The 26,176-nt window shown below is 36.6% G+C and overlaps 1 protein-coding gene and 1 long non-coding RNA gene across 2 annotated transcripts in view; both read left to right on the top strand.

Annotated features, from left to right (window-relative positions):
- The window catches only part of LOC124838437 (disease resistance protein RPV1-like), a 39,067-nt gene extending 23,323 nt beyond the window's left edge, over window positions 1–15,744 (top strand). Inside the window, exons 3-7 of the mRNA XM_088102127.1 lie at window positions 11,189–11,265; window positions 11,605–12,706; window positions 12,807–13,082; window positions 14,704–15,525; window positions 15,709–15,744. Of these exons, the coding sequence (XP_087958253.1) occupies window positions 11,189–11,265; window positions 11,605–12,706; window positions 12,807–13,082; window positions 14,704–15,525; window positions 15,709–15,744 (2,313 nt within the window). The remainder of the gene's footprint in view (window positions 1–11,188; window positions 11,266–11,604; window positions 12,707–12,806; window positions 13,083–14,703; window positions 15,526–15,708) is intronic.
- Window positions 2,045–4,579, top strand: LOC148190807 (uncharacterized). The gene is made up of 3 exons (XR_015782941.1): window positions 2,045–2,217; window positions 2,316–2,401; window positions 4,230–4,579. It is a non-coding gene; the product is annotated as an uncharacterized LOC148190807 (long non-coding RNA).
- Window positions 15,745–26,176: the final 10,432 nt, after the last annotated feature.

Genomic DNA, 26,176 nt, shown 5'->3' with positions numbered 1-26,176 from the left:
TTCGTCTAGCTCAGTAATATTTAAATATTTAAAACTTTATAAATGAGTGACGTTCGGCCTTAAGTAGAGCGTCCGTCCTTAATAACGTTCGTCCTAAATGAAGTTCGACCTTCTGTTGAACGTTCGTCTACAGAGCGTTCGTTTCTATATTGAACGTTCGTTCATAACTGGTGTTCGGTCATATACCTAAACGTTCGTCCTACCCAACGTTCGGTTTATACCAACGTTCGTTCTGATTGTGCTCGGTCATTGACTTAGCGTTCGTTCCAAAGCGGGGTTCGGTTTCTAAACTGAACGCTCGTCCCTATTATTGAATTTTGAGCGAACATAACTGGCGTTCGTCCAAATTGTTAAATTACGTTCGTACTTGGACTGCCAGTGCTGTTCTTCTGAAATCAATTATATTGCTGGTGTATCTAAACACTTATCACTGGTTTTATTCCTTGGGTTCTATCTAGATTCTTTACACTTAAAATCTTTCAATGTATTATTCATCTCTTCTAAAGATCAGTATTTTCAAATTATCAAGAGTTGAAGCATATTAAGTGAATAAATGACTCGTTTCTTTTGTTCAGAAACGTGAAATCAAAGGTTCTGTGATAAGTTCATTTTATTTGATTAAAGAATGCATGACGTTAATATTAAGAGAGTGAAATACAGAATGGAGATATTATAATTATGAAAGGATATGATGGTTGAACACGACATGATATGATTATATGATTTTGAACTTGAATGAGCGTTCCATGGAGGAGCTTCTCAGTTGTATTAAATGCTAAATTTGTAAAGTATGAACATGGACAAGTTACTGATGGCTTGGTCCATCCTGATATTCCGTGATGCTCATCTTCACGTAGAAGGGGGTAGTCATGCGTGGGAATGGCAGGAGGTCATTCGTATCCCTCACTTAGCAGGGGCGAATGATTAACCTCAAGTGGAGGTCATTCGTATCCCTCACTTAGCAGGGGCGAAGGATTAACCGCATGTGGAAGCTGATTAGGTATATCCCGGCTACCACACCACTTGGGTGCAAGGACGCCTGTAACTACATGGTTCATACAGTTCAGTACAGTCTGTTTTATATAGATTTATATGTTAAATTTTATGATTAAGTTGTTTGATGTATCTGTGAATTAAATTGTGAACTGTATGTATGTTGTATTAATTAAACAATATAAGCTTACCCTTGCAATTTTCCTGGTGCTGTTTACTGTCCATGTATAATCCGTCTTGTCAAAATGCAATGATCATCCGTTGTGGATGTGAGCAGAGGGTGATGCATCTCTTGAAGTATTACTGGAAGAAGAAAATTTGGAAGATGCAAACCTGGTTGAAGTTGAAGTAAAAGCTGAACAGTAGAGGCGCGATTCCGTAGCAGTTTTAGTCTAGTGTGTTGTGCAGTATTTTTGGCAGTTGTATATATATATAGTTCTGCAGATCTGTTTTGTATTTATCTGAAAATTTGGAATTCTGTCAAGTGCTGGACTGTATTTTGATATTCTGTATTTAAATTCTACAGAATGGATAATCAGAACTGGTTTCTGTTTATTTTTTTATGAATTCTGAACACTGCAGATTTTACTGTACGTGCTGTATGTTAAGTTTTAAAATTCTGAGCTACTGTAATATTCTTAAGACTGCACTGTTTATCTCTGTAAATGTGAACAGTTCTGGTTAATGGTAATTATCATTATTTTGGGGATGTTACATTAGTGGTATATGTGAGACCCTGGATAATTAGCAAATTTAATCCTGACATCACACCACTAACACACACACCACGTCACTGTTGCGGGTAATTAAAAACCCACTTTCAACTCTGATTTTCACCTCTGCAATGCACAGAAAACTGAACCACCATCATTCTCTGCAACATTAAAAACGCACCACTCCTTACATGCACACCTGCCACTTGTCACGTTAGAAACTTACAAATCAGAATTTAGTATGCAGGTGTCAGTCTTGGACATGTTTGTTCAAGCAAACGTTACTTTAACAAAACCAAAGTTTTCTGAGAACCCTTTCACCTGCACACTCATTCATCTTCTTCCTCAGAAAACCAAACTCTTCATTTTCTCCAAATTTCTCTCTAAGAATCCTTAACTTCTCTCTATCAGAAAACTCACGTTTCCTCTCTGATCACAATTGCAGCACCATAGGAATGTTAGTACTGCTGTGATCTCCATTTTGGACCAAACAGAAACTGAATCCAATCTGGTAAGCCTTCTTACTGTATTTCGTTCTTAGGTTTCTGGAAGAATAGAGTTTTAGTGCATGCAAGTATGTAGTCTCAGAGTTCTGCAATTTTTGATTAGATTTGTTTTGGAAGAATCAAGAATATAATAGAAGCATAGTTGGATAAAGCCATTTTCATCTAGGACAAGTTGGAACTTCAATCCGGGTAAGGGAAGCTTATATGTTTAATTCATACTGCTTGATTTTATAATCTGAGTTGCATGTATATGAAATCTGATATTTGAGCCTTATGAACGTTTACTGATATGAGATATAAATTCTGGTTCATTTGCATGTTGTTTTGGATACGCATGAAAGATGTGTGAATGTTATAGAGTTGGAATGATTAGATCGATTGAATCTGTCATGAATGAACACTGCTTAATTGTATTATATATGTTGTTGCTGATTTTGATTTAAATGTATATTGATTTGATTCTGTATAAATGGAGTATGGTGATTGTATATTTGGAATGATCCAAATGTTGAAATCTGTATGATTTGATGTATTAAATCTGAAAGGAAAGTTGTCAAGTTCATAAAAATCGAAATCTGGAAAATTCTGTTAAGAGTTGAGAAATCTGGTCTCTGTACTGATAAAGGACGTTCGTCCCTGTACGGTCTTAAACCGTTCGGTTTTCAGTTAAGCTTACTTAGACTAGAATTCTTTCATTTGGAAAGAATTCTGCCCGAGAATGAGCGTCCCTAGTTGATGATCTGAGCGTTCGTCTAGCTCAGTAATATTTAAATATTTAAAACTTTATAAATGAGTGACGTTCGGCCTTAAGTAGAGCGTCCGTCCTTAATAACGTTCGTCCTAAATGAAGTTCGACCTTCTGTTGAACGTTCGTCTACAGAGCGTTCGTTTCTATATTGAACGTTCGTTCATAACTGGTGTTCGGTCATATACCTAAACGTTCGTCCTACCCAACGTTCGGTTTATACCAACGTTCGTTCTGATTGTGCTCGGTCATTGACTTAGCGTTCGTTCCAAAGCGGGGTTCGGTTTCTAAACTGAACGCTCGTCCCTATTATTGAATTTTGAGCGAACATAACTGGCGTTCGTCCAAATTGTTAAATTACGTTCGTACTTGGACTGCCAGTGCTGTTCTTCTGAAATCAATTATATTGCTGGTGTATCTAAACACTTATCACTGGTTTTATTCCTTGGGTTCTATCTAGATTCTTTACACTTAAAATCTTTCAATGTATTATTCATCTCTTCTAAAGATCAGTATTTTCAAATTATCAAGAGTTGAAGCATATTAAGTGAATAAATGACTCGTTTCTTTTGTTCAGAAACGTGAAATCAAAGGTTCTGTGATAAGTTCATTTTATTTGATTAAAGAATGCATGACGTTAATATTAAGAGAGTGAAATACAGAATGGAGATATTATAATTATGAAAGGATATGATGGTTGAACACGACATGATATGATTATATGATTTTGAACTTGAATGAGCGTTCCATGGAGGAGCTTCTCAGTTGTATTAAATGCTAAATTTGTAAAGTATGAACATGGACAAGTTACTGATGGCTTGGTCCATCCTGATATTCCGTGATGCTCATCTTCACGTAGAAGGGGGTAGTCATGCGTGGGAATGGCAGGAGGTCATTCGTATCCCTCACTTAGCAGGGGCGAATGATTAACCTCAAGTGGAGGTCATTCGTATCCCTCACTTAGCAGGGGCGAAGGATTAACCGCATGTGGAAGCTGATTAGGTATATCCCGGCTACCACACCACTTGGGTGCAAGGACGCCTGTAACTACATGGTTCATACAGTTCAGTACAGTCTGTTTTATATAGATTTATATGTTAAATTTTATGATTAAGTTGTTTGATGTATCTGTGAATTAAATTGTGAACTGTATGTATGTTGTATTAATTAAACAATATAAGCTTACCCTTGCAATTTTCCTGGTGCTGTTTACTGTCCATGTATAATCCGTCTTGTCAAAATGCAATGATCATCCGTTGTGGATGTGAGCAGAGGGTGATGCATCTCTTGAAGTATTACTGGAAGAAGAAAATTTGGAAGATGCAAACCTGGTTGAAGTTGAAGTAAAAGCTGAACAGTAGAGGCGCGATTCCGTAGCAGTTTTAGTCTAGTGTGTTGTGCAGTATTTTTGGCAGTTGTATATATATATAGTTCTGCAGATCTGTTTTGTATTTATCTGAAAATTTGGAATTCTGTCAAGTGCTGGACTGTATTTTGATATTCTGTATTTAAATTCTACAGAATGGATAATCAGAACTGGTTTCTGTTTATTTTTTTATGAATTCTGAACACTGCAGATTTTACTGTACGTGCTGTATGTTAAGTTTTAAAATTCTGAGCTACTGTAATATTCTTAAGACTGCACTGTTTATCTCTGTAAATGTGAACAGTTCTGGTTAATGGTAATTATCATTATTTTGGGGATGTTACATTAGTGGTATCAGAGCAGTTTTGTTCTCTTAAGGACACTGTAGGGTTATGAGTGCACTGTGTTTTGCTGTGTGCTTATTATATGTTTAATGAGTTATTATTATTTAACTCTTGGACAAGGCAGTGTAACTTGCTTTCACTGTGGAGGGCCGCATTACCGTTCATCCTGCCCTCAACTGGTAGGAGGAAAGCACTGTAACAGATGTGGACGAAATGGGCACGTGGAGAACGAGTGTAACATGAGTGGAAGGTGCAAGCTGTTTTCTCATTATGACACATGAAGACAAGGAGTTAGGAGGGTTGACGGAAGCACGGACGTCCAATGAGAGCAGTACGGAACGAGCAGTGGTGAGTGAATTTCTGGACGTTTTTCCAGAAGAGATACCAGGATTGCCTCCTGTTAGAGAAGTCGAATTCACCATTGATTTGGTGACAACGGCAGCTCCTATATCTGTTCAACCTTACCGAATGGCACCTGCAGAGTTGGTTGAACTCAAGAAGCAAATTGAAGAGCTTATGGAGAAGAAATTCATTAGACCGAGCGTATCACCATGGGGAGCTCCGGTACTCTTGGTGAAAAAGAAAGATGGCAGCTCTCGGTTATGTATAGATTACAGGCAATTAAACAAGCTGACCATCAAGAACAAATACCCGTTGCCAAGAATAGATGATTTGTTGGATCAGCTGCATGGAGCAACAGTATTTTCTAAGATTGATTTGCGTTCAGGATATCACCAGATAAGGGTTAAGGAGGACGACATCCAGAAGACAGCATTCAGATCACGTTATGGGCATTATGAGTACGTGGTAATGCCATTTGGAGTAACGAACGCTCCAGCCATCTTCATGGATTACATGAACCGGATATTTAGACCCTATTTGGATAAATTTGTAGTTGTGTTCATAGATGATATTCTCATCTACTCCAAAACCAATGCTGAACATGAAGAACACTTGAGAACAGTACTAACCGTGTTGAGGGAGAAAGAGTTGTACGCAAAGCTGTCCAAGTGTGAATTCTGGTTAAAGGAGGTGCAGTTTCTGGGGCATGTGATATCGTCTGAAGGTATTTCGGTAGATCCCTCTAAAGTGCAAGCAGTGTTAGATTGGAAGAGCCCGCGTTCAGTCACTGAAGTGAGGAGTTTTGTGGGGCTGGCTGGTTATTACAGACGTTTCATAGAGGGGTTCGCCAAGATAGTGGCTCCTCTTACTAGATTGACTAGAAAGGATCAGCCATTCGCTTGGACTGATCTGTGTGAGGAACGGTTCCAGGAGCTGAAGATGAAATTGACGAGCGCGCCAGTTTTGATTATTCCAGACACGTCCAAGCCATTTGAAGTGTACTGTGACGCATCTCACCAAGGTTTGGGCTGTGTGCTCATGCAAGAGAGACGTGCAGTAGCGTACGCGTCTCGCCAGTTGAAGATTCATGAACGCAATTATCCCACACACGACCTGGAGTTGGCAGCTGTCGTTTTTGCACTAAAGATTTGGAGGCACTATTTATACGGATCAACGTTCCAAGTCTTTAGTGATCACAAGAGCCTCAAATATTTGTTTGATCAGAGGGAGCTGAATATGAGGCAAAGACGTTGGCTGGAATTTTTAAAAGATTATGATTTTGAACTGCTATATCACCCTGGGAAAGCCAACGTAGTGGCAGACGCCCTAAGCAGGAATACAGTACAAGTCTCATTGATGATGGTGAAGGAGCTGAACTTGGTGGAGAATTTTAGAGATCTAAGATTACAATTTGAATTAGGAGAGAACGTAATAAGGTGCTGTAATCTTAGAATTTCTAGTGATGTGTTTGACAGAATCTGGATGAAGCAACGTGAGGATGAAGAACTGTTGAAGATATTTGATGCACTCGGTTCAGAAAAAGCTAAGGAGTTTAATGCTGGAACGGATGGTATGTTGCGTTATTTGGGAAGAACTTGCATTCCCAATGATGGAGAGCTGAAACGTATTATATTGGAAGAAGCTCATCATAGTCATCTTAGCATACACCCCGGTATGACTAAGATGTATCAAGATCTTAGGAAATCTTTCTGGTGGCCGGGAATGAAGAGTGATGTTGCACGCTTTGTGGCATCTTGCTTAACCTGTCAACGCGCCAAGGCTGAACACCAACGTCCAGGTGGATTGCTTCAACAATTGGAGACTCCTGAATGGAAGTGGGACAGCATTTCCATGGACTTTGTGACTCATCTGCCACGCACAGTCAAGAATCACGATTCAATCTGGGTAATTGTGGACAGATTAACTAAGAGCGCCCACTTCTTAGCCGTGAATTTGAAGATGTCAATGACAAATTTGGCTAAGCTGTACATCAAGGAGATAGTGCGTCTTCATGGAGTGCCTTCAAGCATAGTTTCTGACCGAGACACGAGATTCACATCTCGGTTTTGGCAATCTTTACAAGGTGAATTGGGAAGCAAGCTACAGATGAGTTCTGCGTATCATCCGCAAACAGATGGCCAATCTGAAAGGACCATCCAGACGTTAGAAGATTTGCTTAGGACGTGTGTCCTGGACCATTTAGGCGCATGGGATGAGGTCTTGCCACTGGTGGAATTCACATACAATAACAGTTTCCAGTCTAGCATTGGTATGGCGCCTTTTGAAGCTCTCTATGGAAGGAAGTGCAGAACGCCACTTTGCTGGTTTCAGGAAGGAGAGAATGTGCTAACTGGACCAGAACTTATCCAGCAAACTACTGATAAAGTGAAATTGATTCAGGACAGATTGAAGACATCCTTGAGCAGACAGAAATCTTATGCAGATAGGAGGAGAAGACCCTTGGAGTTTGCAGCAGGAGACCATGTATTTTTAAGGTTGAATCCAATCACTGGAGTGGGAAGAGTTGTTCGTCCAAAGAAGCTGTCTCCCAAGTTCATAGGACCGTATCAAATTCTGAAGAAGATTGGACCAGTAGCTTATGAGCTTGCTTTGCCTCCTCAACTATCAAACCTTCATCCTGTTTTCCATGTGTCTCAACTCAGAAAGTATATAGCCAATCCCTCTCATGTTTTAGAACTGGAAGACATTCAACTACAACCTGATCGAACGCTGGAGTTGCAACCAATCCGCATTGATGATGTTCGCACTAAATTACACAAGAGGAAGGATGTTCGATTGGTGAAGGTAGTGTGGGATGCCAAGAATGGAGATTCAACGTGGGAGGTGGAGAGTGCAATGAGGGACTTATATCCACACTTATTCATAGGTAAATTCTGAATTTTCGAGGACGAAAATTTTTGTAGTTAGGGAGAATGTGAGACCCTGGATAATTAGCAAATTTAATCCTGACATCACACCACTAACACACACACCACGTCACTGTTGCGGGTAATTAAAAACCCACTTTCAACTCTGATTTTCACCTCTGCAATGCACAGAAAACTGAACCACCATCATTCTCTGCAACATTAAAAACGCACCACTCCTTACATGCACACCTGCCACTTGTCACGTTAGAAACTTACAAATCAGAATTTAGTATGCAGGTGTCAGTCTTGGACATGTTTGTTCAAGCAAACGTTACTTTAACAAAACCAAAGTTTTCTGAGAACCCTTTCACCTGCACACTCATTCATCTTCTTCCTCAGAAAACCAAACTCTTCATTTTCTCCAAATTTCTCTCTAAGAATCCTTAACTTCTCTCTATCAGAAAACTCACGTTTCCTCTCTGATCACAATTGCAGCACCATAGGAATGTTAGTACTGCTGTGATCTCCATTTTGGACCAAACAGAAACTGAATCCAATCTGGTAAGCCTTCTTACTGTATTTCGTTCTTAGGTTTCTGGAAGAATAGAGTTTTAGTGCATGCAAGTATGTAGTCTCAGAGTTCTGCAATTTTTGATTAGATTTGTTTTGGAAGAATCAAGAATATAATAGAAGCATAGTTGGATAAAGCCATTTTCATCTAGGACAAGTTGGAACTTCAATCCGGGTAAGGGAAGCTTATATGTTTAATTCATACTGCTTGATTTTATAATCTGAGTTGCATGTATATGAAATCTGATATTTGAGCCTTATGAACGTTTACTGATATGAGATATAAATTCTGGTTCATTTGCATGTTGTTTTGGATACGCATGAAAGATGTGTGAATGTTATAGAGTTGGAATGATTAGATCGATTGAATCTGTCATGAATGAACACTGCTTAATTGTATTATATATGTTGTTGCTGATTTTTGATTTAAATGTATATTGATTTGATTCTGTATAAATGGAGTATGGTGATTGTATATTTGGAATGATCCAAATGTTGAAATCTGTATGATTTGATGTATTAAATCTGAAAGGAAAGTTGTCAAGTTCATAAAAATCGAAATCTGGAAAATTCTGTTAAGAGTTGAGAAATCTGGTCTCTGTACTGATAAAGGACGTTCGTCCCTGTACGGTCTTAAACCGTTCGGTTTTCAGTTAAGCTTACTTAGACTAGAATTCTTTCATTTGGAAAGAATTCTGCCCGAGAATGAGCGTCCCTAGTTGATGATCTGAGCGTTCGTCTAGCTCAGTAATATTTAAATATTTAAAACTTTATAAATGAGTGACGTTCGGCCTTAAGTAGAGCGTCCGTCCTTAATAACGTTCGTCCTAAATGAAGTTCGACCTTCTGTTGAACGTTCGTCTACAGAGCGTTCGTTTCTATATTGAACGTTCGTTCATAACTGGTGTTCGGTCATATACCTAAACGTTCGTCCTACCCAACGTTCGGTTTATACCAACGTTCGTTCTGATTGTGCTCGGTCATTGACTTAGCGTTCGTTCCAAAGCGGGGTTCGGTTTCTAAACTGAACGCTCGTCCCTATTATTGAATTTTGAGCGAACGTAACTGGCGTTCGTCCAAATTGTTAAATTACGTTCGTACTTGGACTGCCAGTGCAGTTCTTCTGAAATCAATTATATTGCTGGTGTATCTAAACACTTATCACTGGTTTTATTCCTTGGGTTCTATCTAGATTCTTTACACTTAAAATCTTTCAATGTATTATTCATCTCTTCTAAAGATCAGTATTTTCAAATTATCAAGAGTTGAAGCATATTAAGTGAATAAATGACTCGTTTCTTTTGTTCAGAAACGTGAAATCAAAGGTTCTGTGATAAGTTCATTTTATTTGATTAAAGAATGCATGACGTTAATATTAAGAGAGTGAAATACAGAATGGAGATATTATAATTATGAAAGGATATGATGGTTGAACACGACATGATATGATTATATGATTTTGAACTTGAATGAGCGTTCCATGGAGGAGCTTCTCAGTTGTATTAAATGCTAAATTTGTAAAGTATGAACATGGACAAGTTACTGATGGCTTGGTCCATCCTGATATTCCGTGATGCTCATCTTCACGTAGAAGGGGGTAGTCATGCGTGGGAATGGCAGGAGGTCATTCGTATCCCTCACTTAGCAGGGGCGAATGATTAACCTCAAGTGGAGGTCATTCGTATCCCTCACTTAGCAGGGGCGAAGGATTAACCGCATGTGGAAGCTGATTAGGTATATCCCGGCTACCACACCACTTGGGTGCAAGGACGCCTGTAACTACATGGTTCATACAGTTCAGTACAGTCTGTTTTATATAGATTTATATGTTAAATTTTATGATTAAGTTGTTTGATGTATCTGTGAATTAAATTGTGAACTGTATGTATGTTGTATTAATTAAACAATATAAGCTTACCCTTGCAATTTTCCTGGTGCTGTTTACTGTCCATGTATAATCCGTCTTGTCAAAATGCAATGATCATCCGTTGTGGATGTGAGCAGAGGGTGATGCATCTCTTGAAGTATTACTGGAAGAAGAAAATTTGGAAGATGCAAACCTGGTTGAAGTTGAAGTAAAAGCTGAACAGTAGAGGCGCGATTCCGTAGCAGTTTTAGTCTAGTGTGTTGTGCAGTATTTTTGGCAGTTGTATATATATATAGTTCTGCAGATCTGTTTTGTATTTATCTGAAAATTTGGAATTCTGTCAAGTGCTGGACTGTATTTTGATATTCTGTATTTAAATTCTACAGAATGGATAATCAGAACTGGTTTCTGTTTATTTTTTTATGAATTCTGAACACTGCAGATTTTACTGTACGTGCTGTATGTTAAGTTTTAAAATTCTGAGCTACTGTAATATTCTTAAGACTGCACTGTTTATCTCTGTAAATGTGATCAGTTCTGGTTAATGGTAATTATCATTATTTTGGGATGTTACACATATTAGTACTTTATTTATAATAGAAGAAATATAAGTAAGTTTAAAATATAAATAAAAAATAATAATAAACTAATTAAAGATAAAAAATAAAAATAAAATATCTATAAAGACTTAGTAAAAATACTAGCTTGAGTGACATTAACATGAGTAAACTATTTTTTAAACACTTACTCAACAACTTGGAGATATAATTAGCTGAACTTTTAATCAATTTTGTATGTAATAATTTTTGTATTTATTTTATTATATATAAATCTGACTATGGGAAATCTACCTAATTTCTTAACAACAACAGGAAAGTGAGAAGCAGCGTTGGATGGAGACACTTCGTGAAGCTGCCAGCATCTCAGGGATTGTAGTCCTAAATTCCAGGTACTTTCACTTTTTCTGTGTTCTTAGAATTTTTCATAAAATATTTAACATTCCATAATACTTAAATCTTCCACTAACCAATTCAATTGACTGGCTAAACATGCAAAGATATATGAGATAACAAATTTGATATCAAGTGAAGATTAATGTTACTAAACATGAAATCCTAATATATGTATCTTTCTCTTGTGTTGAGAAATGAAAGTATGTACAATCCACCACTGTATAAACTTAATGGAGGAACACACTTGCCCAACTATGTTTTCTCTTTGCAAAAATTCCCTCCAAGTCTGATGCATATATGTATACACCATTTTGTGGTTCATTTTTATCTTACAGAAATGAGAGTGAGGCTATCAAAAGCATTATTGAAAATGTTACACGTTTGTTAGACAAGACAGAGCTGTTCATTGCTGATAATCCAGTGGGAGTAGAATCTCGGGTGCAAGACACGATTCAGCTGCTGGATCTGAAAAGATCAAACGATGTTCTACTGCTAGGAATGTGGGGAATGGGAGGCATTGGTAAAACAACCATTGCAAAAGCCATTTATAACAAGATTGGTCGTAATTTTGAGGGAAGGAGCTTCCTTGCACAAATTAGGGAAGTTTGGGGGAAAGACGGTGGCCAGGTCTGCTTGCAAGAACAAGTTTTGTTTGATATCAACAAAGAAACAAAAACAAAGATACACAACGTTGAATTTGGAAAAAATATATTAATGCAAAGGCTTCGCCATAAAAGGGTACTTCTTATACTTGATGATGTGAATAACTTGCACCAATTAAATACTCTGTGTGGAAATCGTGAATGGTTTGGTTCAGGAAGTAGAATCATCATCACAACCAGAGATATGCATATACTTAGAGGGAGTAGAGTTGACAAATTATACATGATGGAAAGGATGGATGAAAGCGAATCTGTTGAGCTCTTTAGTTGGCATGCATTCAAGCAAGCAAGTCCTAGAGAAGATTTTGCAGAACTTTCAAGAAGTGTAATTGCATATTCTGGGGGATTGCCACTTGCTCTTGAGGTCCTTGGGTCCTATTTGTTTGATATGGAGGTAACAGAGTGGAAGAGTGTACTGGAGAAACTCCAGAAAATTCCAAATGACGAAGTGCAGGAGAAGTTAAAAATAAGCTATGATGGTCTAAGTGATAATACTGAGAAAGAAATATTTCTTGATATAGCTTGCTTCTTTATTGGAATGGACCGAAATGATGCCATACATATATTAAATGGCTGTGGACTTTGTGCAGAAAATGGAATACGTGTCCTAATAGAGCGAAGCCTTGTGACTGTAGATCATAACACGCTTGGTATGCATGATTTGTTACGAGACATGGGAAGAGAAATCATTCGTGGAAAATCACCAAAGGAACCTGAAGAACGTAGCAGATTATGGTTTCATGAGGACGTGCTTGATGTACTATCAAAAGAAACTGTAAGACCTTCATATATTGTTAAAATTCATTTCTACGACTTTTTGTACCACATCTATAAGCCATTCATTATTTTACCCTTTTCACCGTTTTATTTCATAGGGAACAAAAGCTATTGAGGGATTGGCTTTGAAGTTACCAAGAACTAGCACAAAATGTTTGAATACTAAAGCTTTTAAGAAGATGAAGAAACTTAGGTTACTGCAACTTGCTGGTGTAGATCTTATTGGGGATTACAAATATCTTTCCAAAGATCTGAGATGGCTTTGTTGGCGTGAATTTCCTTTAACATCCTTTCCAGCAAACTTCTATACAAGAAGTCTTGTTTCTGTTGAGTTAGAACACAGTAATGTTACACATGTCTGGAAAGAAGCCCAGGTATGAGTTTAGTTTTATGCATTTTATTTCATGAAATTGATAGGACCTTAAGGGTCTATGAAAGGAGGAAGGGAATTAAAAACAATATATGATGTTTAGGAGGAGGGAAAGTTAGTTAGACAGTTGGGGTAGGTGTGTTTGGGTTTAGGTGTTAGCTATATACGGGGGAGAGAGTGTCTCGAGGAAGACACGTTTTGTTGTTAGTTGTTTGACAGGAATATTACATCTTGTGTGAAGGAAGAATTGTTTTCTTGGATGCTATCGAACATTTCCTTTGTACCTCGTATATCAATACAGTCTACTTTTTGTGAGTTGTGTGGGTGTTGTGTGTTAAATCAAGGGTGTCTTGGCAAGAAACCTATCAATTGGTTCGACCTCTGAAGGGGAAAGTCATGGAAGGGAGAATGAGCATGCTAGAAAGAATGGTTAGTGAACAAGGAATGGCCTTGGACAGTCTATGGGAGGAGACCAGAGAAAGACATCAATGGTGTAGAATGCTCCCTTTCATCTTTTGTTGGTATTATTGAAGCAAGACTTTCTTGAAGTTTTGACAACCCCGATAAAGAAGAAAACCACCCCATGCTTCCTGTCTTCAGCCGGAGTCTTACCCCTTCTTCCTCACTTTATTAGAAGGAAGTTTGTTTTGCCTATTTGCTGAAATGTCCTTTCGATATTCTCATCATCACCATTAAAAAGGTCTTCTAAGATGTAACTTTAATATGTTTAAATACATACATGCATATATGTATATATATATATATATATATATATATATATATATATATATATATATATATATATATATATATAATATGTTAAATGATCACGAGATAATGTTTTCAAACTAATATAGAAAAGATTTGAGATTTTTTTTTTAAATATTGGAATTTTGGTATAACCTGAAAAAAAAATGTTAGAGTTAGTGAAATTTACACAAATAAATATTTGACTTGCTATTCACGAAGGTTTGTTTGTGATACATTGCAATTGAGTTGGGTTAAACTCCCAACCACGTGTCTAAAAAATCTAAATTAATCCAACTCATTTTGTCTCACTTAACTTAAGTGGAGAGGGGTCTTCTAAGTTAAGAAGGAGTGTAAATTTTGCAACCTTTGGGATAGAAAGAGAAAAAGAGAAAATTTGTTGGCATATTCACCAAGCTACCTTAGTAAAAGTATGATTCCCGCGCTTTGTTAATCGCTGGATCGGGCTGAAATATTTTCTGCAGGTTTGGTGGTTGTCAATTGAACGTTTGTAGTTAGAGATATCAGGGTTCAACTATTATTCTATTTTAGGTTTTTTTTTTCTTTGTTCTTCATGTATGAAAGTATTATTGTTTTGATGCATTGGTTGTAGACACTTATTTATACTTTTAATTTGATTCTCTTGTACCCTTATTTAATATTAGTGGAACTTGATTGACTGACGTGCATGTGGATTTTTATCTCACGAGGGATTTTTCACGTTAAAAGTATTGATATTCTCATTTTTTATATTATTGTTACCATTTTCTATTGTTGTTGCTCTTTAGTTTGTGATAATTATTTCTGCTTCATACGCTTCCATTTATGTTTTAAGGATTTATTTCTAAATTTTCTTTATGGTATTTAATTTCTTGCAGGTGATGGAGAATCTGAAAATTCTCAATCTAAGTCATTCTCACAGTTTAACTCATAGTCCAGACTTTTCCAATATGCCTAATCTCGAAAAGCTAGTTCTCGTAGGTTGTCCAAGGTTGTCAAATGTTTCCCCAACCATTGGACATCTCGATAAAGTTCTTCAAATAAATTTGCAAGATTGTATCAGTCTTCGTAACCTTCCAAGAAGTATCTATAAGTTGAAATCTCTTAAAACACTCATTCTTTCAGGCTGTCTAATGATTGATAAGTTGGAAGAGGACATAGAACAGATGGAGTCTTTGACAACCCTTGTTGCTGATAAGACTGCAATCACAAAAATTCCTTTTTCTATTGTAAGATCAAAAAGCATTGCGTATATTTCTTTGTGTGGCTATGAAGGGTTCTTACGAGATGTGCTTCCATCTATCATCTGGTCTTGGATGTCTCCAACGAGTAGTCTTTCATCCCATATGCAAAGATTTGCGGGCATTTCATCTCTTGCTTCTTTAGATGTGCCAAATAACAGTTCCCATCATCTAGCATCTATTTCCAAGGACCTTCCAAAACTTCAAAGTCTTTGGGTAGAGTGTGGCTCTAAACTTCAATTATCTCAAGATACGAAAATTATTTTAGATGCTTTACATGATACAAATTCAGGGGAATCAGAAACAACTGCAACTACATCACAAATGTCAAATATCAATGCTTTTACATTAATTGAATGCAACAGTCAAGTTCACCTATCAGGATCAAATAGATCTCTTTTAATTCAAATGGGAATGAGTTCTAAGGTCTCCTACAATCTAAAAGAGAGCATTTTACAGGTTTTCCTCTTTCTCTCTTTCATTATCTTATACTTTTAAAATATATATATATATATATATATATATATATATATATATATATATATATATATATATACACACACGTAGTATTGTATATCTTATAAGGTTTAAGTATTGCCTTATCTTTCGGCAGTTGATTTTTTTTTAATATAACAATTGCAGGTGGTTATTGAAGTGTATAATATTATGTCAGTATAAAATATTGAAAAATATAAAAGTGATCATACAACAAACGTTGGTAGTAGACTCTACTTAAAATGTTCTTTTTAATATTACATTAATAACTAAGAAACTTGTTGAAATGAACTCTGGGTTGGTAATATTTGGTTCGAGAAAAGTTGTCATATGCAGAGAAAAAATTGCATCAAACATTGACAAAAAAAAATTGCTTTATAGACTAGTCTTAAATATTGTGTAATGTTTTTAAGAATTATTTTTATTTTAGAAGATACGGTAACAAATAAGAAACTTGTTGAAAGGAACTATTGGTTTGTGATATTTGTTAGATATAAATAGAAAAGGAGAGGAGAGGAAAAACGAGATGAATTTTATATCTTGAGCTTTAGCTCTTTCTGATGGAGAAGCCCTTGGAGGACAGAGCGCCCTCCTATTTCTTGTTCTTTTCATTATATTGAATGAAAGCATTTTCTTGCTCTTTTCAATTCTTGGTTCTTAACAGATTCTCAATTTATAGTTGGTTAAATCAATCGTTAGTAATAGGTAAAGGATCATATGCTGCTGTTACCATCGTGTGATCATCGTTATGGCTGACTTTAAAGGGGCAACGCTCAAGGACATGCTTGAGAGAAGTAGCCATGCATGCTTACATTTTGTCAAAACAAGTCAAAACAAAACGGGGTGGCATGAATCCATCATCTAACAAGCACTATTGCCCCTAACAATACGAACGGACGAATAATGCTTGGTTGTAGATAAAAACCAAGGCTGTTGGAAGCAACCTTAAAGAATTGCAGACAAAAACAATAATCATCACCAAGAGGACGATTTGTACAAACATGGATATTCTGCACCACTAGTGAAGTGTGTCTTTGAAAGATAAGTCGAGTACACCATGAACAATATGTGGACTATTAGTAAAAGTTATTCAAAAACTAAGCAGTATTGAAACAATTGGAACAAATTTTCAGAAGAGAAGAACTGCAACTCAATTCTTACATAATTACAATATTACAACACTGAAAAACATAACTTCCTAAATGAAACATTACTTTCCATTAGCCAACTTCCCATGAGTCAACCCATAAATTGTTCTTACAGAGCCGAGACGTAACCTACAAAAACTTCCAAGACTTATTGAATGCTTCCAACCTTCAATCCTCAAAATATTCATCTTCATTCATATGAAAGGTGTTGTGCCTTTAGAAGACAACGCTCAAGTCAGTCTCTCACATCCGCATGTAATAAATTCGTAATTAATGAAAACGTAAATCATTTACCTCGTAATAAGTGCTATTTATACTTATCGAATGCGTTTTTTACTTAAATGGGCCAAGGCCCATTGATCCAAATACTTGTTGTATCATGGACTATCGTAGTTAATCATGAGAATGGTGTTTCTCATGATATCGGTATTCCGTAGTCGTCCTATAGAGTTTTGCAAAGAAAATACCTGATAACGAAACTTAACCAGAAAAACCTCTCACACACTCAAAGTAAAATAATAATGAAAGAATGGAATTGAACTAAAGAATTTCTTTTATTGATGGTAATATTTGAATAAACAAAGGTAAAAAATAATTGGAAGCATAACCCCCTTCAATTACTTTGGGAGCATAACCTCCCTCACAGGTAGCCGTCTGTCAACAACTCAATAATCAAAAGCATACCTTTAACCCTAGACTCTCCCTTTATTTATACTAATTATTTCCTAAATAAAATGTTTTCCTAGAATAAAATCTTTCCCTAGAATAAAATATAAATATTGTTCTAAATAAAATCTTTCCTTAGAATAAAATATGAATATTGTTCTAAATAAAATATTTCCCTAAGATATATTCTTATTTACTATAATTATTTTTAAATATTTCCCGCATATCCTAATTGTTGTCGTAGTTAGGATAGTCACTCTTCAACCGATCGGATCCAGCTCCCGTTCGGCTTTGGTTCCCCTACACCCTACCGTTTGGCTCTAGCTCTTCAACACCTTCCACCGTTCGGCTAGACCTCTCCACGCCTTCCACCGTTCGGCTATCGTTCGGCCTTTACGGTTAATACCGTTCGGCCTCACTTCCCTCCTACCTTCCTTCTCCTTCTCATATACTTTTCAAACCTTATTATTACCCCCTACCTTATACCATAACATTACACCCCGCTGCAAAACAACCTTGTCCTCAAGGTTGGAACTATGAAACTTGATCTCCTGGCTTCTCTTCATCATCGTGTTATCATATGAAGGGTACCCACTGGTTGTTGCCCTCCAATTGAGGTCAGGAGGTTTGGGTGGTGGTAAAACCTCCTCCAATGTCTTCCATTCTCTGTCTAGCATTCTGGTCACCACTTTTCCAGAATCATAAGCCTTGAGGAATTGGTCTTCGATGTCTTTCAGTACTTCACGTCGCTCTCTCCCTTCTATCGGTGTATCAAAAACTACAAGTTCCTTTTTTTGTTTGTTGGCCCACCTCCTCACAGAATACATCATTCTCTCTAGGCCATTGATTCTTCCATCTGCCCTTGCTTCCAACGCCTTCATTCTTCCTCCCAGAACTAGACCGTTCGGTTCCAGTAGTTTTCTCATGTTCGGTTCCCGCCGTGCTCTACCGTTCGACTCGGGCAGTCCTCCCTCTTTAGGTCCCGTCCGTTCTCTCACGGTCGGATCCAGAAGTCGGATCCAGAAGTCTGCTATCGTCCGGTTCCTATAGTCCTCTCATGTTTGCTTCCAATAGTCCTAGACCGTTCGGTTCCGGCAATTCTCTCACATTCGGTTCCGGTCGTAGTTTTACGTTCAGCTCCGTTAGTCCTCTACCGTTCGGTTCCAGAAGTTCTTTCCCGTTCGGAGTTTGGACGTATTCTTCCACGGTCCCCGACTGCTTACTGGCCGCCACCCCTTCAACGGTTGTGCCCCTGTTCCGTTCTCCAAATCGCCACACCATTGCCCCCTTCAGACCTTCCCACGAACGATTCTTGGCTTTCTCCTTCCAAACTCTGAACCAATATCCACCACTTCCCTCCATACTGATGTAGGCTAGGTGCACCTTCTCTTCCTCGGACACTCCCTGTATTTCAAAGAATTTCTCAGCTCTGTTGACCCAATTCAATGGATCAATGCCTTCAAAAACTGGTAACTCTACCCTTTGTCTCCAATTGGGTTGCTCCTCCTGGCATCCACCCTCTCTCTTGTTGACAGACCCTTGGCTCCCATCCGAATTTCCACCTAGATGTCGGGCTCGCCCTCCCATCATCCTCTTCACTTCTTGGATTGCCTCCTCCAATCCCCCCATGGATATCCCTATGGTCTCCAATTTCACTTCGACTGCAGTCATTCTTTCCTCCATGATATCTTTTACTCCTCTCAATCACTATCCGGCTGGCCTCTAACTCCTCTTTGTCGATCCGGTAGGTCGGACCAATTGTTACGTACCTGAGTACGAAACTTAACCAGAACAACCTCTCACACACTCAAAGTAAGCAAAATAATAATGAAAGAATGGAATTGAACTAAAGAATTTCTTTTATTGATGGTAATATCTGAATAAACAAAGATAAACAATAATTGGGAGCATAACCTCCTTCAATTACTTTGGGAGCATAACCTCCCTCACAAGACGGTAGCCGCCTGTCAAAAACTCAATAATCAAAAGCATACATTTAACCCTAGACTATCTCTTTATTTATACTAATTATTTCCTAAATAAAATATGTCCCTAGAATAAAATATTTCCCTAAAATAAAATATTTCTCTAGAATAAAATCTTTCCTAGAATAAAATATAAATATTGTTCTAAATAAAATCTTTCCCTATAATAAAATATGAATATTGTTCTAAATAAAACATTTCTCTAAGATATATTTTTATTTACTATAATTATTTCTAAATATTTCTCGCCTATCCTAACTGTTGTCCCAGTTAGGATAGTCACTCTTCAACCGATCGGGTCTAGCTTCTGTTCGGCTTTGGTTCCCCTGCACCCTACCGTTCGACTCCAGCTCTTCAACACCTTCCAACGTTCGACTAGACCTCTGCACGCCTTCCACCGTTCGGCTATCATTCGACCTTTACGGTCAATACTGTTCGGCCTCACTTCCCTCCTACCTTCCTTCTCCTTCTCCTTCTCATATACTTTCCAAACCTTATTATTACCCATACCTTATACCGTAACATTACCGTTCGGTGTCACTTCCCTCCTACCTTCCTTCTCCTTCTCATATACTTTCCAAACCTTATTATTACCCCTACTTTATACCGTAACATTACCGCTCAGCCTCACTTCCCTCCTACCTTTCTTCTCCTTCTCATATATTTTCCAAACCTTATTATTACCCCTACCTTATAATGATTAGGTGTCAAAAATGATATGGTGAGGGAGGTGCAGAGGTATGAGATTGATGTGTGTTTCACAAGAAACGGTACTTGGAAGGGGCAAAGTCACGACCCTTGGCCCTCAGATTTGGAGAGATTTAACGATTGAGGGGAAGGGGTGGGGAGGTTAGTTGTTAAAGAATTTTGTTATAAATAAGGGCTTCATTTGACCTATTTGAGCACAAAGTTCAGAGAGATGGCTTTGTGGTTGCTATCTTTGAGAGAAAAGTTTGTCGTTTCAAAATCTGATACGTAAAAGCCTGTTACTTGAAAGGTATATCATGTAGTAGATCAAACATGAGTTCTAGGGACGAGTCAGGTAGAAATAGTAATGCTAGTAGTCAGATTTCAATGTCATCAAATGCTTCCTCATCTCGTGACATGGGGTGAAGATGGAGGTGATCATTAAGAAGAGAGAGGACTCTCCTGAGGAGCATGTTGAGTCCCAATTACACAAAAGGGAAGGGTATAAGTGGGTAGACCCTTTAGTTAGAACTCAGTTTTCTAAGTTTAGGTGGTCTAGAATTTTAAATTCATGGTTAAATAACCTCTGTGTGTTTGAGAGACGGGTGTCTGAGGACATAGTATCCCTTAGAAGGGTAAGTGCCATGTACAATGTCCACCATGGTCGAGATGGAAGCAGAATCAAACAGCCCCTGGAAAAACGCAAGCTCCAAAGTGGAAGCAGAAAACGAAAATGACGAAACAAAATGCACCCATGAACGAAAGTGACAAGGAAGAAGAATGGCAACAGAGAAGACGAAATTAAAGAAGAAAAACCAATGCAGAAACGAATTCAACTATAAATTTCAATGAAAAAGAGTGATTACAACGAAAGAAAACATAAACCTAATTGGAGCTCTCCAAGAAACCCAAAAACGTGAATGTGCAGAATGAAGAATAGTGAAGGGTCTGCTCCCCTTTGGCACACATTACTAGGTTAGAAATTACAATTAGGTCTCTCAAAATTGACCAAAAAGGCCCAAACATTAATTCTATCCAAAAATCCACTAAAACCAAATAATTTAATTCTAAGCTAAAATGTTCTTGTGGCAAGTGAAGAATGACGTTACAGCTCTTTAATGTTCTAAAATATACTTTCAAAAATTCTTTTGCAATTAATAATGATAATAATTAGTCTCAATAATTCAAATTAATTAAAATAAAAATTATTAGTTAAATTAAGCACAATTAAAAAAGTTGGAAAAATAATGAACATTCACCCACAATTCCTTAATTAAATCTAGTACAATAAGCTAAGTGAAGTTGATAAAATATTCACTCATCATTGTAAGAGTGTTTATTAGAGTTAAGAACATGTGTGGTGGTGAAAACAAACTAAAGAAATACCAAGAGAATAAGAAATTGGGTCCTTTTGTTTGATATGAGAAGAATTAACACTTGAGAGTTGCATATTAACACTTGGGCCCACATCATTTAAGGAAGAATTCGGTTGTTGTAGAAGATCCATTACATGCTGATATTGAGCCTGGGATATAGTAAACCTTGATTCATATAGGTTTGCCACCGTTGTCACTTGTTAGCCATTAAGGATGCATTTTTTTATGACACTCTTAACAGAGGAGGAAAAGACAAAGTTATTTAAGCCATTGGTGTTGTTGAAGCATGGTCTACCAGGATCGCAAGGGTGGCCGATAGTATACCCATGTTTGCTATAACACACATCAATGGTAGTAGGAACAATATTTACTTGAGTTGTTATAGGAGGAGGAACTGATGACATTGTTGAACGAATTGATTCCCTCAATGTTTGCTGATGGCATAGACATGATATGTTGGTGCTCTTGTTCTATAACCATGGAGAAAACACGATTGATGGAAGGAAAAGGGTCCATAAGCAAGATTTGGGAATCGCTCATTGAAACCTTTCAAGAAGCGTATAATAAGGTCTTGTTGATGATATGTGTTTGCAAAAAAAGTGCAAATCGGAAAGGACGAAAATTGTGTAGTTCATCTAAAGAGACTTGAGGACAGTATAATAGTCAGAGACAAATTTCGAACCTTGGTGAAAGCCAAAGATTTCTTCCTAGAGCTTTGCAATACGAAGCAAAAGTCACCTTGGAAAAATGTGCTCGAAGGTCAGTCTAAATATCAATGGTGCCATCAAAGAAGATCACACTCTGAGCAAGGGAGGGAGACAAAGAGTTAAGGATTCAGGACATGATCAATGTATTACACGTTCCCAAGAATGGTACAAGATATCTGTAGGAGAAGGAACATGTATGGAACCCATAAAAAAACTCAATTTATTTTTGGAAATCAAAGCCATTCTAAAGGAGCGAGACCAAGAATGATAATTATTTTTTTGTAAGAATAGGTGTAATAGAAATATAACTATGTCTATCACTAGGTTCTGAAGAGACACTAGAATTAGGATTGGATTCTTTACCGTGACTTGTGGTGTTGGAATTTGTTTCTGTCATGATTAAGAGAAGAAAAAGGACAAAACTCCAGGGGGAACTCCGTAAATGAAAGAGAGACAAATAAAAGAAAAAAAGAGGCAATGATGAAAGGGAATTCACTGTTTTATATTTCCTTACATAAAAGGTAATATATATACACAAAAGATGACCTACCAGAATAAGGGTAAAAACATAAATGTCTTATATGCAATACTATTTTTGAGTATAGCTAATCATGATATATTATTCTGTTATGTTGTTTTCAATTTTACTTTTACATCCTGTTTTGTTTTTGCATATGCTCTGTTAGGGCAGATTGGACCTTCCTTCTATTAACAGACTCATTGATTTTACGTTTACTTTATTCGGTTCCTGACTTGAATGTTAGATTAGAGTATCTTCACAAGTACAAACATCAGCTGGTTCATGTGTAATAAAAAATACATCTCAAACACAAGGAAGAAGAAACTCATCATGGTCTTTTGTGAAACCTTATCAACCTTTATAAAGGACACGTCATGGACCATGGTTATGTGAAATCAGTCATCCTTCGTAAGAAAAGGACATTTAATATTAAATTTATAAAGACCTTATCAATATTTTAATTTCTAAATGATATTGATATAAATTTTCTTTTCAAATTAATAATACAGACTACTGACTCGTGCATTAGTTAGTAATAACCGGGAATACATCCATTTATGTAATATATTACATATTAGTTGGATATATGATTTACAACTCTTTATTTTCATCAAAATGTACAAATAAAAATAAAGCATGCTGGCTGACCATTCTTGTATATGGGCTTATTAACTCCTATTAGTAAATTGTTATTAGTTCATCCATGACCCATTTAAGAACAATGAATTTTTCATTATCAAATGCAGTCCCATAGAATAATTTCTTTGTACTTTTTGCTATTATTGACAGTTACTATCTTTGAATAGTTTTCACAACTCAAAGATCCTAGTCCCGTACAGTTTGCTTCGATGATGAATAATCCTACCAATATCATGGTTTAAGAAAAACCTAATATTTACTGATGAGAAAGGAGTTATATCTTTAATTATTGATTCATGATAAGATGGTATTAATATTTTTATCATATATATTCTGTTACAGAATAATCAAGATTGTTTGCTCTCAGATAATTGTTATCCACATTGGCTAGCCTTTAACAGCAACGGTTGTTGTGTGACTTTTGAAATCCCTCAAGTGAATGGTTATAAGATGAAGACAATAATGTGCCATGTCCATTATTCTTCTCCTGCCAATATAACTTCAGATGGCCTTAAAAACTTGTTGGTGATAAATCACACAAAGGGCACCATTCAGCTTTATAAAAGAAGTGCAATAGCCTTGTTTGAAGATGAGGACTGGGAGAGGGTAGTATCAAATATAGAGCCTGGTAACAAAGTGGAAGTTGTTGTTATTTTTGGAAGCAGGTTAAATGTGAACCATACTAAAATTTATGTCACATATGAGCCAAATGATTGAAAAAATGAAGCAGTATCATGCACCACTTAAGAATGTCATTGGTGGTGATGAAAATGTAGGTGCTGTCAGGTCAAACTCTGATCAAGTGGAATTCTCATATGACAAATGGAAAAGGTGATTTAATGGATCTCTGGTGAATGCAAAAGATCTCGTAATTGGAGCCATTGTCTTAAATGAAATTATCAAACGTACCGAGAAATGCTATTAATTTTTAAGGTATTATGATGAATGTTAGGAATTGAAGGTAAGTTGAAATTAAATAAAACTTAATAAGTTAACATGTGTTTTTACCGGAATGAAGTGTTGTACTTTCAAGGTGGAAGGAATTGAGTTAATATTTTTTTTTTTTGGAAATGAAGTCCGAGTTTGATGTATAACACCGAGTAGAGATATATTTATAGCACATTATCTGATACCGAAGTCAGCAAGAGTTTTATGAAAATATTAATGTATTAGTTTATTAAGAAGAAAAATAGAATGAGTATTTTTTCTGATGTTATCATGTATTCACATGCTTTTGAACCCTTTTACCTTAAAATAAAGGCTTAATAATTAAAAGATTCAGTTAGTTATATAAGAACCCTTTAACCTTTTTTAAATTTATTTTGAAATCCTTATAAATTTTTGAAACTTGAAATCAATAATTACATACAAATGAATCAACAAAGGTAAAGAGAAAGAGAGAAAGATAAAGACATAACAATCTATATTGGTTCGGCTATCACAACCCTTACATCTAATTCTCCTTCAACTACGGTTGTTGAAGGAAATCAATTATAATGATTGAGTATACAATAATACAATTACAATCCCTCAATTGCACTCTTCTCACCACTCAAATAAAAATAGTAAAACAGGAGATGAACACACTCAATCTCTTATAAACACAAGAGCAATCCCAGCTCTTCAAATTTGGCTATCCCCGCACAAGTACACAACACAAGTATTTTTTATGAACCTGATCTTTGACACACTCTTCAAGTACAAATTGAATCAAAACCAATGTAGTCCAAGTCTTGAAAGAATCCTTGATTTGTAATTCACCCAATGAAGCTTTAATTCTTCAAGAATGTTTCTTGAAATCACCTATAATCAGAACTCAATAGGAATGTTAGTATTTGTAAAGCTGCTTCATATAGATTTGATTGGACCTACAAGAACTGAACCTATGAGTGGTAAACACTATGGATTTGTATTTGTAGATGATTTTTCTAGGTGGACTTGGGTTCTGTTTATAACTCATAAGGATGAGACCTTTAATGTCTTTTGCAAATTTGAAAATTATGTTTATCTAAAGTGATCATGGAGGAGAATTTGAAAATGATCTTTTTGAAAACTTTTGTGAAAACTCTAGCATCAAACATAATTTCTCAACTCCAAGAACTGCACGACAAAATGAAGTTATTGAGAGAAAAAATAGATCTTTGCAAGAAACGGCAAGAACTATGTTGAATGCCTTCAATACTCCTGAACACTTATGGGCAGAAATATTAACTTTGCCTGCTATATTCAAAACGGAGTTTACATCAGTTCAATCCTCAATAAAACACCATATGAGCTATGAAAGGACAAAAGGCCAAATATTTCTTATTTTCATCCTTTTGGTTGTCAATGTTTTATTCTTAATACTAAGGATAGTCTAGGTAAATTTGATTCTCGTAGCGATGAATAAATCATGCTTGGTTACTTAGAAACCTCAAGAGCGTTTAGGGTATATAACTCTAAAGCTTTGAAGTTCGAAGAAGGCATTCATGTGAAATTTAACCATAGGCCTAACAAAAGTAAAACAGAGCTAAAAGAATCCTTCTCTAAATTGCAGGTAAATGATTGCATATCCAAGGAAGGAAATTCAACAGAAGATCCTAACCATGAAGTCGAGAATCAACCTAAAGACTCATTCAACGATACTAGTGAAGAAAGAAGGGAACCAACTAGCTTACATCGTCTGATCACTAAGGATCATCCTTCAGAGAAAATTATCGGAAGTCTCAACAAACGAGTAAGGACAACATCGTATCACAATCCACCAACCACTTACAACTGATTGCAATTTTGAAGAGAATTAAAATAGTTACAATTGAACTCTTTTGAATGAGGAATCTAGGTGTGGTAATCTAGTATCAAGAGTGGTTCGAATACTCAAAGGAAATCTCGATGGGGAGCTGAGTAC

The sequence above is a fragment of the Vigna umbellata genome, chromosome 11 (assembly GCF_029865625.1).
Source record: "Vigna umbellata cultivar VRB3 chromosome 11, Vumbellata_1.0, whole genome shotgun sequence".
In the NCBI taxonomy this organism is placed as follows: Eukaryota; Viridiplantae; Streptophyta; class Magnoliopsida; order Fabales; family Fabaceae; genus Vigna; species Vigna umbellata.
The sequence above is the reverse complement of the archived record's forward strand: the minus strand, read 5'-3'. Positions and strand labels throughout refer to the sequence as shown.